At 43.0% G+C, this 16,218-nt stretch overlaps 1 protein-coding gene across 8 annotated transcripts in view; it reads left to right on the top strand.

The window, feature by feature from the left end:
• The window catches only part of CELF1 (CUGBP Elav-like family member 1), a 92,811-nt gene that overhangs the window by 67,155 nt on the left and 9,438 nt on the right, over positions 1 to 16,218 (top strand). For 6 of the 8 annotated variants that reach the window (XM_066251512.1, XM_066251510.1, XM_066251513.1 and 3 more), the window contains 8 exons: positions 5,214 to 5,401; positions 7,089 to 7,171; positions 7,503 to 7,551; positions 9,082 to 9,216; positions 10,136 to 10,215; positions 10,577 to 10,738; positions 13,607 to 13,682; positions 15,102 to 15,230. In XM_066251512.1, coding sequence (XP_066107609.1) covers positions 5,224 to 5,401; positions 7,089 to 7,171; positions 7,503 to 7,551; positions 9,082 to 9,216; positions 10,136 to 10,215; positions 10,577 to 10,738; positions 13,607 to 13,682; positions 15,102 to 15,230 — 892 coding nt within the window. In that variant the 5' untranslated portion in view covers positions 5,214 to 5,223. The remainder of the gene's footprint in view (positions 1 to 5,213; positions 5,402 to 7,088; positions 7,172 to 7,502; positions 7,552 to 9,081; positions 9,217 to 10,135; positions 10,216 to 10,576; positions 10,739 to 13,606; positions 13,683 to 15,101; positions 15,231 to 16,218) is intronic. The other 2 variants (XM_066251511.1, XM_066251508.1) reach the window with 1 other exon arrangement.

Below are 16,218 nucleotides of genomic sequence, written 5' to 3'. Positions count from 1 at the left end.
TGGGTTAGGGGAGACCCCCCCCCCCCCCCCCCCCCGCCCTGCCGCTGCTGTCCCTGCTGGTCCAGTCAGCTGGGGCCCGGAGACGGGAAAGAAGTGGCACAGAACAGCAGCTCTGTCCCGAACTGAGCCTGGGTGGGAAGTGTCAAGACGGGAAAAGATAGGAGAAAGAGAAGAGACACCTTAGGAATTCTGAACAGATACGTGCTTTGACGGTAAAGCTCTTTATTTTCCCTTCCCAGTTTCTGTTCCAAGTTGGTTCTCTGCTCTGTTTTTCTATAGCGTGTTCTGTGAAGAATCAGGTAGATAAGATGGTCTCTGGTGCTGATTTTCTCAGTTCCTCGTTCTTAATGATTTGCCAGTTCTCATTATTGCGTCTGCTGTCAAAAGGAGAACATAAACAGAGATGGGTTGCTGCCATGCTTTTCTCCTAAAGCACTTGCTACCTTCATACTTCTCTTCTTCCCTCACTGCTGCAGACGCTGCTTTTCCTCTTTCTTTCATCTTACTCCCAGTTCAGTACCTCCATGGAAGTTAAGAATTGTACAGACCTGTCCTGGCCAGATAACTCAGTTAGTTAGAGCATCGTCCCGAAGCACAGAGGTTGCTGGTTCAATCCCTGGTCAGGGCACATACAGGAACAGCTCAATGTTCCTGTCTCTCCCTCCCTTCCTCTGCTTATAAAACCAATAAAATAAACATTAAAAAAAAGAATTTTATAGATTTGGCCTGACTGGTGGTGGTGCAGTGGATAGAGCGTTGACCTGGGATGCTTAGGTCCTAGGTTTGAAATCTTGAGGTTGCCAGCTTGAACATGGGGTCACCAGCTTAAGTGTGGGATCATTGATATGATCCCATGATGCTGGCTTGAGCAAGGGTCACTGGCTCACCCCCCCCCCCCCGTCAGGCATGTACAAGAAGCAATCAGTGAAAAACTAAAATGCTGCAGTTATGAGTTAATGCTTCTCATCTCTCCTTTCTTCCCCCATCCCCTGTCTAAAAAAATTTAATTTAGGAAAGGAGAGAATTCTACAGACTGGCCTTTTAGAAATGACAGGGATACTATAGACACTTGTCCAGGGGCTCCTGAGCCCGTGTAATAGGTAAACACAACTCATGACCACTGACCCTAAGGAGCTCTCTTGTCAGTGGGAGATGAGGCACAAAGGTGAGAATGGATTCAGTGATCTGTAGAATAAGTGCCACACCTGAAGGATGTATGGGACCCCTTGGCGCACCACATTGGGCATTACGTTCGAGTTGACTATGCCCTGGTTACTTTTAACAGGATGTATATGTGGAAGATTGAAGATGAAAGAGATTGTTGCTCATCTCTTCAGACACAATGACAGTTGATGAGAAAGTTTGTGATTGTTTAGTACATACACATAGGTGTCTGCATGTGATTCGTTCTTTTTTATATATATATATTGTCTCTAGCTGATGTTGTTACTTTTATTTCTAACTCTGTCTATATGCGTTCCAAAGAAATGCTTTTGTTGTTGTTTTTTAAGTGAGAGGAGGGGAGATAGACTCCCACATGTACCCTGACCAGGATCTGCCCGACAACCCCCGTCTGGGGCTGATGCTCTACCCATCTGGGACCCATGCTCACCACCGACCTATTTCTAGCGAGCGCCTGAGGCTGAGCCTCCATGGAACCATCCTCAGCACCTGGAGCCAACACACTAGAATCAATTGAGCCATGGCTGTGGGAAGTGAAGAGAGAGAGAGAAGGGGAAAAGGGTTGGGGGGAGAAGCAGATGGTTGCTACTCCTGTATGCCCTGACTGGGAATCAAACCAGGGACTCTACACGCCTGTCAACACTCTACCAACTGAGCCAACCTGCCAGGGCCAGAAATGGTTTGTTAATCTCAATGTAGGTATTACATCTAACGCAGTGCCTGGCATATGTAAGTGGCCAGTGTTTCTTAGAGGAAGGAACAAGCCAGTGCATAACTATAGTTGTGTGATATCCACAGCATCTTGAGCCTAGCCTGATAATTTGCTGTGTGTGCTTCTCAAACTGGTGAAGGGCTATGTGCTGTCTTCATACCTTTCCCCCCCAGCTTGGACAATACGGTAGAAACAGTTGTGTAGAAAACAAAAGGTGTAAGTTTCGCATTTTGTGTGTCATTTTATTATTAGATTGAACATTTACAAAATTACTTGGTCTACTTGCTGTAAAAGTTTCTAAAGAGTTTAAATTTGAAGATTGGCCCTGGTCCTTGGGCACTCAGCATCACTGCTCTTGGGGATTCATCTAATGAATTGGTGTTTGGGCAGGGGTTGTTTATGGAGCAGGTAGACTAAAGATTCGAGAGGATGTGGAGAGTAAAGAGAGAAAGGAAGGGCATTTATGTGAAGTGCTGAGTCTCCACTGAACTTTCAGATAAACCACAGTCTGCATGTGGTGACTGTGTCATGCTTTTCTACTGAATAATGTTGTGGAACATTTACAAATGGCGCACAAAGACAGAGGGACAAGCTGAAAGTAATTGCCTCCACTGTAGTACAGGTTAATAAAACCCTGCCTCTTTCCCAAAATAGCTGTCAGCGTCTTATCATCAAAATACATTCTGAGCACAGGTGGGGCTCTTTTTTTTTTTTTTTTTTTAATGACAGAGAGAGACAGGGACTGACAGACAGGAAGGGAGAGAAATGAGAAGCATCATTTCTTTGTTGCGGCACCTTAGTTGTTCATTGATTGCTTTCTCGTGTGTGCCTTGACCAGAGGGGCTCCAGCAGGCCGAGGGACCCCTTGCTCGAGCCAGCGACCTTGGGCTCAAGCTGCCGACCTTGGGGTCCGATGCTCTATCCCCCGTGCCCTTGCTTGGTCAGGCACAGACGGGGTTCTATGTTAACCCTCACTAAAATAGAGATATGATTAATGGTTAGCAACTTTTTTTTTTTTTTTTTTTTTTTTAGAGAGGAGAGAGACAGAGAGGGAGAGAGAGGAGAGAGAGAAAGAGAGAGAGAAGGGGGGAGGAGCTGGAAGCATCAACTCCCATATGTGCCTTGACCAGGCAAGCCCAGGGTTTTGAACCGGCGACCTCAGCCTTTCCAGGTCGACACTTTATCCACTGCGCCACCACAGGTCAGGCAGATTAGCAACATTTTAATAAAATATTAAAATTGGTAATTGAAGTTGTTGGGGAGCAGGTTGTAATTTATTTTTTTATTTATTGGGGTGACACCAGTCAACAAGATGATAGGTTTTAAGTGTAGATTTTTTGTTTGTTTTATTTTACCCCCCTCAAATGTAGATTTCTGTGATACATGGTCTGTGAATTGTACTGTGTGCTTACTACCCAAAGTCAGATCAACTTACATCACCAAATATCTGGCTCCCTTTACCCTTTACTTACAAGTAAATTAATCCTGTGACAATCAAGTAATCATAGGAGATAAGTAGCTGCTCTTAAATTTGTGAGCCCTCTTTATGCTCAGCATCCATTTTTGTCAGGGTTAATTGCCTAAATGCTAGAATTGTTGAGAACAAGAAGTTTCTCCCATCCCACGTTGAGCACTTACATTAAACTAGGTACTTCTTATCAGTTGTGGCTACAAGAATGAATGAGAAATAAAACAATTTCTGTGTTCAAGGAGCTCTAGACTAAAGCAGTGGTAGTCAACCTGGTCCCTACCGCCCACTCGTGGGTGTTCCAGCTTTCATGGTGGGAGGTAGCGGAGCAACCAAAGTATAAATAAAAAGATTTAACTATAGTAAGTTGTTTGATAAAGATTTATTCTGCCAAACTTAGCGAAAATCCGACATAAAGTACTTGGTAAGTAATAATTATTATATGCTTTAACTTGCTGTAACTCTGCTTTATAAATTTTATAAAGTAAAGTTCCTTCCCTACTTTATAAATCACATTACTGTGGAACCGGTGGGCGGTTAGAAAATTTTACTACCAGCAGAGATACAGAAGTGGGCGGTAGGTATAAACTGGTTGACTACCCCTGGCCTAGAGTATGGGGAACCTTTAGAGACTCCTTGACAAGAGTTGGTCTGTATGCTTATTGTCTTAACAGCTTTTGATAATAGGTTAATGGTAGGTTCAGTAAAGGTGATGTGTGAGGATAGCCCTTGTGGGTGTTCAGTTATAAGGGATTTAGGAATTAAAAGACAGCAGTTGAGCTGGTTTTATAGCTTCATCATTCTCAGGGATCTTCAAATACTATTCAAAAGATAGTGGTGTGAAAACTATTGTTTTTCCTTCAGTAAAATTATCATTTTATTCAAGACTGGATATTAAAACATGGAAAACTTGAATATGATGATATAATTCTCGGTTAGGCAGCGAGCACTAACAAAAAAAAGCCGGCGTTTTGGAATTTAGGTTGTTACTGGTGTGGATAATTGAGTGGTGGAAATAGGTATAACGCAGGAATCCCCCTAGGTTCTTGGCAGTCTCAGGCATAGTGGTGAAGGCGTTAAAGTATGAGCATTACAAGTTTGGTGTGATAGGGCGGAGGAATTGGTTAGAGTGGTTGCAGTTGGTAAGGGAATTAACTGATAATATCTTGGGAAATAGCATTAAATTGGATAACTTAGAAACAATAAAAACCTAGAATGACGGCATCATTGTTTATGTTTATATAACATTTATTAGAGTTTGAGAGACAAAACTTTGTGTTGGTCAGGGGTCTCACTCAGGAGCACCAGGGTTAGCACAGGAGACAACCACATTCAGAGAACAACATTCTAGTCTCCTTAGCTTAGGCCTTGAAAATCAAGTACTTCTGTTTTAATGTGTTCTCAAAGAAAACTTTTTAGCTATCATTGTATTCATTGGGGTCCTGAATTTTACTCATAATCAATAGTCCTTTTTGATTTTATGGACTTTTCAAAAAATATATGTTAACCATACTTAAAATTATTAAAATTTGCTTTAGGACCTTTACCTCTTAAGTTCTTCTGAGAATTCTCATGCTAGACAAAGAGTAAGTGACACTCAGTTTCTTAATTAAAACCCTGGGTGTCCTCATCAGAATGGTGACTTTAGTTTGAGATCTAATTCTAGTGGGAAGGGGTGGCCATGGTGCAGGGAGGATCAGGAAGCTCTGGTAAATTATATGGAAGTTGTGAAAGGAAGGAAAATTTTTCCCCCTGCTTTCTCAGGAAGGAGCTGAGATCTTGAAAACAAAGAAAGCTCCCTCTGGAAACCAACATGAATACATAATAGTAGTTTTATTTTGTCTAATGCAGCTCAAAGAAAATGAACGGCACCCTGGACCACCCGGACCAACCAGATCTTGATGCTATCAAGATGTTTGTGGGCCAGGTTCCAAGGACCTGGTCTGAGAAGGACTTGAGGGAACTCTTTGAACAGTATGGTGCTGTCTATGAAATCAACGTCCTAAGGGATAGGAGCCAAAACCCTCCTCAGAGCAAAGGTGAGGGTTTGGGTTTTATGTGTAATTTTTGTCATGTTCCTGCTATCTCTCATTGCCAGAATGTTCCTATAGTCATGGAGGAGAGGAAATCGGTTCTTGTGTAGTAATAGCTATGCCAGCCCAGACACATTTAATGGCTTAAAAATAAAAGGTTAAGGTGACTTCATGAGGATGATTTGTAAATTGGATCTTGGGTAGTCCTTTGTGAGAGCTCTAAATTCAAGAGGCAGACTCCTGTGAGTCTTATTTGATGTTGGGAATGAATAGATTGACAAAAATTCTGTTTGAGTAAACCAGCCGCATAAGGTTTTCGGTAGTGTTGTGGCTAGTGTGCTAAAAGAAAGACGGTCCATGTACCCATGGACTTCTGTTAGTGTACACAGGGGCCTTGCAGGGTGGCGTAGCAACTAGGAGGGCCTTGTCTGTAGGTAACCCATTTGCTACGGCGCATCAGATGAACAGGAGAAGGAAGGCTGAGCTGCTTCAGCAAATACCCAGCAGAGTGGACGTTTCACAGAACTGATGGTAGGTGAGGCATTAGCTCTGCCCCTACACACACAGAGACATTCTCTTATTTTTCCAGGTGGCTGATTCAGAGTAATTTTCTGTCAAAGCTGTCCTATAGTGCAAGCATGAACAAAGACGATTGTTATATGTTTTTGAAACCAATATAATAATAGGATCTAGAAGCAGAAGAATTACTTTCTCTTTTTGGCATAGTTAAAATATAAAGTTTTGTGGTTTCTGAAAATGACTGGCAATATAACATGCAGTGATTTAAACTCTTAATTGCAGGGTGATTTTTAAAGAAATCTGTATCGTATCTTATGGGTATGGCCCCAAGATTTACATGATAGACCTTCTCCCTCCTGTCCCCAGCAGAGGTGCAAAGCACAAAAGCTAGAGAACCCAGTTAGCACCAGGTGCTCTTTATTTAGTAGCTTAATTATATTTGATAAGAACCAGAGTCCAAAAAAAGATACTAAGAGGTTCTTGCTTTTAAGTCATTTTATAATTTAATAAATGATAATTATGTTTAAAGCACATGGTAGAAATTGGCTACAGTGTAAGAAGTGGGTTATTCTAAAAAGAAGGAGTTTCTGGTAACTGCAGAGCTTTTAGAAGACCAAGAGCCACAAGAGTTCAAGGCCCCTGTGTGTCTTGTTTGCAGTGTCCTGTTGCCCAGCACACTGCCTGGTGGTGCCCCAAGTAGCATGGTAAACGGTACTGTGGCCTTTGTAAGGGAAGCCCTTTCCCAGAGAAGTTATCGGAGCACTAAAGAAGAACTCCGATAGAATTAAGAGATTGTAACAATAGAGAAAATGTGTAGAAAATAACATGTTTTTGTGCTTCTTTTTCCTCTGCTGGATTCTCTGTATGTGTATCTGTATCTATCTGTCTCTGGCTAATTTTAATAAACACTACCCTTTTAAAAAATTTCTAACACAGGGTGTGGCAAAAGTAAGTTTACAGTTCCTATGGAAAATCATACAATTAATAATAAGAGAATAACTTGTTCCTATGGAAAATCAATAATAAGTAATAATACAAGAATAAACTGCTATGTGTACTCACAATTGTAAACCTACTTTTGCCACACCCTTTATGTCCAGGGAGAAATGAGTGCTGTAGGAATTCTCTGCTTTCAAAGAACTGGTTTGATTTTGTGAAATCTTATTTATTGCAGGGTGCTGTTTTGTGACATTCTACACCCGCAAAGCTGCATTAGAAGCACAGAATGCTCTTCACAACATGAAGGTCCTCCCAGGGGTAAGAAAGCTCCTGTTAGTAAGTAGAACTGTGGTGGCTTTGAAACACATGGGCCATACTTAGACGTGTGTCAGTACACACTGAAAACCATTTTGGAGAAAGGGTAACTGCCACAGGAAACGGATGTATGGGACTTTGAAAGAAGGGAGGCTGGACGTAGTTCTCTCTCAGCCAAGAGAATTTTGACTTCTTGACTCAGCATTCTATCTTTTCTGTTATTTTTGGGAGAACTCTTACAGGCTCTAGTTTTGGTGTTCCTTTAGAGTCCTCATTTGTATTTCTGAAAGCCTTCAGTGTGTACAGTGGTAATATTTATGTGTTTTCATTTTAGATGCATCATCCCATACAGATGAAACCTGCCGACAGTGAGAAGAACAATGGTAAGCAAGCACCTAGGTCCTCCCCTAACAGGGTTCTTCCTACTGTGATATTCTTATGGCGTCTGAGTTGTGTTGTGCTAAGTGATTTCTTTTTGAAGTAGAATTGACAAAGCATTATGTTAATTTTAGGTGTACAACCTAATGTTTTGATACATGTTGAGAAATGACCCACTACAATGAGGCAGCATACATGGTTACAAAAAAAAACTTTTTTTCTGATGAGAACTTTTAAGATCTCTCTTAGCAACTTTCAAATGTGCACTACAGTTTTATTAACTATAGTTTCATGCTGTGCCTTACATTTTCATCATTTATTTTATAACTGGAAATTTGGAACTTTTGAGCCCCTTCACCCCTTCTGTCCACCTGTCACCCCCATCTTTGGCAACCATCAATCTGTTTTTTGTATGAGCTTGGGTTTTTGTTTTCCACTTATAAGAGAGATCACAGTGTATTTGTCTTTGCCTGTTTGACTTGTTTCAGTAATGCCCACAAGGTCCATCCATATTGTTACAAATGGCAAGATGTCATTCTTTTTTTATGGCCAAATAGTATTTGTGTGTGTGTGTGTGCATACACTATTCATTCATCAGTGTGCACTTTGGTTGTTTCATATCTTGACTATTATAAATAATGCCACAGTGGACATGGATATGCATGTATCTCTTTTTTTGACAGAGACAGAGAGGGACAGATAGGGATGGACAGACAGGAAGGGAGAGAGATGAGATGCATGAGTTCTTTGTTGCAGCACTTTAGTTGTTCATTGCTTGCTTTCTCATATGTGCCTTGACCCGGGAGCTACAGCAGAGTGAGTGACCCCTTGCTCAAGCCAGCGACCTTGGGCTTCAAGCCAGTGACATTTGGGCACAAGCCAGCAACCATGGGGTCATGTCTATGATCCCACGCTCAAGCCGATGACAATTGAGATTTCAATCTGGGCCCTCAGCATCTCAGGCCATCACTCTATCCACTGTGCCGCTGCCTGGTCAGGCAATTAATATAGTTTCTTGTGGACAGAAGAGAAAGTAGGAAATGAACAACTTAAGGAGAACTTAGTCCTCAAGAAGACAGAAAAGTAGATAGACTCTCTGAAAGTTGTGTCTTGTTTCCCTTGTCATATCAATTGAATGTGAAAACTCACTCTTTAGTATAGTGGTATTAAGAGCAAATGTTACTAAGTATTACGCAAGGATCTAAGCCCTCTGCATTTAATAACTACAGCTGCCTTTGAGGTAAACCTGGTTATCCCTATTAATCAAATGAGGAAATAAGCACAGAATTGTTAAATAACTTTGACAAGATCACAAAGCTGCTTTATTTTATCTAAGTGCTTCCAGTGATAATTTTGAGATAGCATTGTTTATAAGAGGAGGTGCTAACATATGGGGGGGTCTATCTTAGAACCTGTGAAATATGGTATGAAGCACCAGAGACAGGGTTCAAACCCAGGTGGTCTTGGCTCCAGCTCTGTGCTCTGCTACCTCGTATAGTAGTAATGTTCAAGTCTTTTGTGTTTCACTCTCTTAGCAGTGGAAGACAGGAAGCTGTTTATTGGTATGATTTCCAAGAAGTGCACTGAAAATGACATCAGAGTCATGTTCTCTTCATTTGGACAGATTGAAGAGTGCCGGATATTGCGGGGACCTGATGGACTGAGCCGAGGTGGGCACATTTTTAAACTTTAAAGATACTCATCTTGAATTTGGGGCCTCTTTTTTAATTGGCTCAGTGGAAACCAGTGACCCCTAGCCAACACGACCCTTGTCATGATGGAGAGTTTGGGCTTGGTGTTGTATGTCTCCATCCTGTCACTCCTCCTCCTACACTTGGGTCCTTTTCACATTCTCCCAGCATCCGGTACGAGTTTACAGCCTGCACTTCAGTGTCATGTATTCAACTTCTTTATGCTCAGAGAGGTTCTTTTTTTTTTTTTTTTCTTTTTTATTCTGAAGCTGGAAACGGGGAGAGACAGTCAGACAGACTCCCGCATGCGCCCTACCAGGATCCACCCTGCACACCCACCAGGGGGCGATGCTCTGCCCCTCCGGGGCGTTGCTCTGCCTCGACCAGAGCCACTCTAGCGCCTGGGGCAGAGGCCAAGGAGCCATCCCCAGCACCCGGGCCAGCTTTGCTCCAATGGAGCCTCGGCTGCGGGAGGGGAAGAGAGAGACAGAGAGGAAGGGGGGGGGGTGGAGAAGCAAATGGGCGCTTCTCCTATGTGCCCTGGCCGGCAATCGAACCCGGATCTCCCGCACGCCAGGCCGACGCTCTACCGCTGAGCCAACCGGCCAGGACCCTCAGAGAGGTTCTTGATGTCAGTGGAAACACTGTCTTCTTCAGAGAAACTAGAGGTTATGAATCCTCCTTTATCTCTCAAGCACTTTGTCACCTGTCTGTGCTTCCCTGGGTTTTCATTATAGCATGTACCTGCCTGGTGTAACATAGCTCTCTCTTCACCCAGATCGTGAATCCCTAAAGGCGGAAACCATGTCAATATTGCTGCATGGTACTTCACACATAGTTAATGTCTGTAAATAAATAAGCAAATGAATGAATGAGTTATTGACCCTTCTCTTATCAGGTTGTGCGTTTGTGACTTTTACAACAAGAGCTATGGCACAGACGGCTATCAAGGCAATGCACCAAGCACAGACCATGGAGGTAGGGAGCATTGAACGCAGGGAGCGGCCCCTTATCCTGAGAGTGTTAGTGCCTGTGGCCTTCAGAGCCAGGTAGCATGTACAGCATCTGATTGTCCTAAAAGTTAAGCAGGCCAAACGTCTTAAAGTTAAAAGTAGATGGTTTCTCTAACATATTGGCTGTTATTAAGTTAACATAAAAATTAACATACATAATGGAACTAGTTGCCCATTTAAATTGTGTTTTGCCACTATCATGTATCAGGAAGAGACTCAGTTGGCAGTGAATGAGATTAGAATACAGCCTGTGTGTGACTAGAAAGGAGGATTTTTCCATCACCCACAAGGAGGAATCTGACCCTTTGGTTTTGGTGTTTTCGTAGGGTTGCTCGTCTCCCATGGTGGTAAAATTTGCTGATACACAGAAAGACAAAGAACAGAAGAGGATGGCCCAGCAGCTCCAGCAGCAGATGCAGCAAATCAGTGCAGCATCTGTGTGGGGAAACCTTGCTGGTCTAAATACTCTTGGACCCCAGTATTTAGCAGTGAGTCTTTGTGGTTTGCTTTCTGCAGACTGTGCAAGCTCCCAGCTGTTTCTTCTTCTGCTTTCCCCAGCTAACAGACACAATGACATTTACAACTTTTTTAGCACATTGAAATTTTATGTAAAAATTCAGACAATGCAGTGTTCTTTAAGTCACATTATTCTCTCTCTCTGTCTCTCTCTCTCTCTGTCTTGTCACATGTCTTTGGTGATATCTTGAGTTAAAGTGAAATCATAATTTCCTGGTAAAAAGATTTAGAAACATCTCATGTCCCTGCCCCCAAGAAAAAAAAATTGCTGAAGGAATCTTAAGTACCAAATCTCTTTCTTCATATCTCTTTCCACCATGTGTAGAGGGCATCATTAAAAAAGTCCCCTGGAAAGTATGATAAATATTTCTTTCAACTGATTGAGAGATCAAGCTTGGACATTATTAAATGAGTATTACAGGTGTATATTTGAGTTCACTATATTATAAATAGGTTTCTTTTAATACAATATCTCTCTCTCGTTGAATTTAAGTCACAGTTCAAAAGAGGGGTAGGCTCCAGTTTATTATTGAAATTTACTAGGTCTGCAGCGGTATAAGAGATTATCACTGCTTAAACCTTTAAAGGATTGCAGACAGGGCAACATCATTAAAATTGTGTCATTTGCAAATCAGAAAGAACAGGTCATCTATAAAGCCACCAGTGAAGGAAAATGGGGAAACTCTGAGATTTTTATGAGTAGTCCAAAAATATACACATAGGAATAATATTTTTTCTTTTTTAATGAATGGATTGTAATACATGAGAATGCTTTATATATATATTTTAAACAATTTATTTTATTTATTTATTTTTTTTCCTTTTACAGATAGAGTCAGAGAGAGGGATAGACAGGGACAGACAGACAGGAACGGAGAGATGAGAAGCATCAATCATTAGTTTTTCATTGCGTGTTGCAACACCTTAGTTGTTCATTGATTGCTTTCTCATATGTGCCTTGACCGCGGTCCTTTAGCAGACCGAGTAACCCCTTGCTTGAGCCAGGGACCTTGGGCTCAGGCTGCTGGTGAGCTTTTTGCTCAAACCAGATGAACCCACGCTCAAGCTGGCGACCTCGGGGTCTCGAACCTGGGTCTTCCACATCCCAGTCCAACGCTTTACTCACTGCGCCACCGCCTGGTCAGGCTACATAGGAATAATTATAAGCATCCACTCTTCATCCTTTCAAAGACTATTCTATATATGTAGAAACAGAAGAAAGGCAATGCTTTCTGTCCCATAGTATTAAATTTTGGCTAATTTGATTCCCCCAGTCTCCATATTTCTCAAATGTTAAAAGAACTCTCAAGTTTATCCTAGTTAGTAGTTGTCTGAAGCCAGAAGTGTGGATAGTTCTGTTTTAACAGATCAAATTGTTTCTTAGTGCTAGAACATTGCTTAAAAGTCTAGAAACTTGAGAGAGATTTTAGTCTTCTGCCAAAATGATAATGTTTTGAAAATGATCTCCATGATTATGCATTTTACTTTTCTTAGAGAGTTTAGAGCTCTTTGTAGGGAACACTCCTATTTTTGTTGTCATTGCCATGGGCAGCAAGTATGTGATGGTATATGGTGAGAGTTACAGTCTCTTTAAGTTAGATGTGATCTCCTCCCTAAGCGCTTTTCTCATTTAGGGAGTGAGTGAAGGGGCCAAGTACAGTGTGCACAGTCTACCAGCTGGACTGAACACACTGCCCAAGGTATTTAAGAAAACAGAAATGAAGACATGTGGTGCTAATGGGCTATGTAAGTGTGATAGTGTGTTATCATTGGGAGGTGTTTTTCTGGAATACGTGGATTGAACCTGATCTCTGTTGGATCAGAACAGTAGTTTTTAATCTCTGTGGGGTTGTGGGCCCATTTGAGAACATGATAAAAATTATGTATGTGTATTTTTTTTGTCATTCTGTTTCTGGAGGTTGGTGGGCCTCCGGAAAGCTGCGGACTTAGAGGGATTCATGACAGAGAGACCAGGTCAGATGTTTATGGGAATGGACAACAATTTGACTAAAGGATCTAGAAGCAGTACCAGTTTGATTGCATTTGAATGGAGCAAGGGTTTCAGCAGGTTGGTTAGATGAAAATTGTGGTTTGCTAAGACTCAGAATAAAGTCAAAGTCTTGGAGATCCGTAAGCTCATGGACAGGTCCTCTTGCTTCATTTGTTATGGGACATTCATTGCAAGTGAGTGTACACTGAACTGATATGATGGATCCATCAATCATATGGTCATCTGCGACAGTGAAGACCGATGTGGAGGAGAGGAGATCAGTGGGCTTGATGGCTTTGTATCATGGGAGAGATTGACCTAATCATGTTTCTGTTGTGGCTGGTAAGGGATGACTCCAAGAAATACCCTGAAATGGTCAGATTTTATATTTAAAACAGATATTTGAAACATAAATTGGGTATTCAGATGGGAACAGTCTGCAAAGTGGGATATATGGACCTAACTAAGGAGAAGTTGGGAGAGAGGAAGTAGAAATGGCATTCATCCATACGCAGACACTCATCACAGTCAACCACGTAGCTGCTTGAGTTGAGCTTAGTCCCCTGCTCTACCCTTGTCCTCTGCTGTGCTGCCTTCTGTTGCCCAGGCTCTTGAGCTTGGCTCAGTGCTCAGCGAACCCCACTGACTTCCGGGCCCAGGGCTTTAGCTGTGTTGTACTGTCCTCTGCTGTCATAGCCTTAGTTTCTGTTGTGTTGGCTTGGGTTCTTGTCTTCAGTGTTCTTCTTTCTGGGGGCCTCTGCACTCTCGCTTTGCTGTGCTGTAGAGTTATCCCAGATGCAGAACCAGCCCTCACTCTCACTCTTGTTCTGTTTTTTGGTGTAATGTCTAGCTTTATTTGCAGCTCCTTCAGCAGACTGCCTCCTCTGGGAACCTCAACACCCTGAGCAGCCTCCACCCAATGGGAGGTAAGTGTTTCCCTGTTCCGGTGGAGCAGCAGCCGCCAGGCCAACAGACCCGGCTAACGGCAGTCTACAGCTGCACCGTTTGTGCAGGGGGAAAAGTGTTTTTTCACGCCTGTAAACCTGACATAAGACGTACGTCCCAGGACTCAACTGCCTTGTCTCTAGGAGGTGCCTCAATTAGTCATTCATGCCAGGTGGTTCTGGGGTTGTCAGCTGTTCCCCAGCCCTTTAAGTCTCTGTTGAGGAAGAAGATGGAAAAGAGCAACTAGCACCTGCAGACTGAGGCCATTTTGATAGGAGAGAACTACGGGAACCCTTTATTTCCATATTAAAGAGACTTTTCCAGGGACCGAAGAAAAGCCTAAGATGGTTTCCATGCAAGTGGTTTACCCTGAAGTTACTAGAATCCAGGCAGTTTACCCCTTTGTGTCTAACACATGTTTTTTTGTTGGTGAATTACCTCTTATTGTTATTAACATACATGGAAAACTTAATTGACAAATACCTGAGTGAATAACAAAATGGGGCTCCACAGACAAACCTGAGACAGGGTCCATCAGAATAGTTAGTGGGGTGGGGGTGGAAGCTCCAGGCCCCCTGCCCTGTTGGCACTGGGATAAGGTCAGGCAAGTACATCTGAGAAAAGGGTGGATGGTTTTCGGGGAGCTGCATTTTGCCATTTGAAAATTTTTCATAGTGGTTCACTTGGTCTCAGGGACTGAGAAAGTTACTAGAGTATAAATTTCTGTTGCAGTTTTCTTATTTTTCTCATAAACTTTTCCCCCTCACCCCTCTGCCTTTCCATCATCTACAGAATGGTTTGCAACACATTGTCAGTGCAGTTCACATTTCTTGCTCTCCTTTTAATTGTTGCGTGGGTTCTACTTGGAAGTCTTCCCTCTGTTTTTTCTCTTTTCTGATGACTAACCCGCCATTCAAGTGGTGGTTTTTCTTTCTTCTTTCTCCTCTTGCTGTTCTCACGTGTCTTCTCCCCTGTGGTGCCTCCGTTTCTGGGTCTCTGCTGCATTTTCTACTTGTTCACCTCCATGTCAAAGAGCACATCCCCTGTAAAGTCTGAGGAGAGGTTCAGGTGCAGTCCCATTCTGTGCCGTAGGTTTTGGCATTGTCCTCTTGGACACCTGGCTCCATGGTAAACCAAAGACCTACCCCTCTTTGCTTTATTAATACTTACTTGAGGTGGCGTGCTATTGGATTAGATGCCTCTTCGCTGAGGAAATGTTGAGTTTCTTAAAGAGTTGAGTGGTACTTGAATCTTTTTGGAGCTCTGTAGGGTTACTACGTGTGAGGCTTATCTAAAACATTTGCGCTTTGGAGCCAGACCTCTGCAGTGTGCGCTGTTGCTGCTGGCACGGACAGGAGGCCCCTTATCTGCTCGCTGATCTCTTGCTCTGGATGTTGCAGGGTTAAATGCAATGCAGTTACAGAATTTGGCTGCCCTGGCTGCTGCAGCGAGCGCCGCTCAGAACACACCAAGTGGTACCAATGCTCTTACTACATCCAGCAGCCCCCTCAGCGTACTCACCAGTTCAGGTAAGCATGTACAGGCCAGTGGGCCCTTCCACTGGAGGGGTATGGCATTCTGGAGAGTAGTTAACACCCATTTCTAAAAGGGACAGATTATGAACAACAAATTATTTTTTTTGTTTGTTTATTGTGTCAGAGAGAGGAAGGTAGGGAGACAGGGACAGACCTGAAGGGAGAGAGATGAGAAGCATCAAGTCTTTTTTGCAGTACCTTAGTTATTCATGGATTGCTTTCTCCTCTATGCCTTGACCAGGGGGTGGGGTGGGGGGCTGTAGCTGAGCCAGTGATCCCTTGTTCAAGCCAGTGACCACGGGGTCATGTCTATGATCCCACACTCAAGCCAGTGACCTCAGGGATTTGAACCTGGGTCCTCAGTGTCCCAGGCTGACACTACCTACTGCGCCACCATCTGGTCAGGCATGAACACGAAAAAAAATTTTTTTTTAAGTGAGAGGATGGGAGATAGACAGACTCCTGCATGCTCCCAGATTGAGATCCACCCAGTAACCCCTGTCTAGAGCTGATGCTCTGCCCATCTGGGGCCATACTTGCAACTGAGCTAGTTTTAGCACCTGAGGTGGAGGCTCCACAGAGTCATCCTCAGCACCCAGGGCTGATATGCTTGAACCAGTCGAGCTATGGCTGCGAGATGGGGGTAGAGAGAGACAGAAGGGAGGAAGAAGGGTGGAGAAGCAGATGGTTGCTTTTCCTGTGTGCCCTGACCAGGAATCAATCCTGGTAAATCAACACTCCAGACTGACGTTCTACCACTGAGCCAACGGGGCAAGGCCTGAACAACAAATTTTTAAATGCCATCTTTTGGCTTGAGACATCTCATAATTTTTAATTTCTTGCAACCATTATTTGACTTTATGTCCAGTGGGGAGAGTTATCAAAATTACTAACTGAAAACCTTTTTACAAAGAGAATACGTAAGTAGTATCACTGTTGCCTTTGGTTTCTATTGACATGGGAAGACAAGTGTTGAGTTGAG

This window comes from Saccopteryx bilineata, chromosome 1 (assembly GCF_036850765.1).
Source record: "Saccopteryx bilineata isolate mSacBil1 chromosome 1, mSacBil1_pri_phased_curated, whole genome shotgun sequence".
NCBI lineage: Eukaryota > Metazoa > Chordata > Mammalia > Chiroptera > Emballonuridae > Saccopteryx > Saccopteryx bilineata.
The sequence above is the reverse complement of the archived record's forward strand: the minus strand, read 5'-3'. Positions and strand labels throughout refer to the sequence as shown.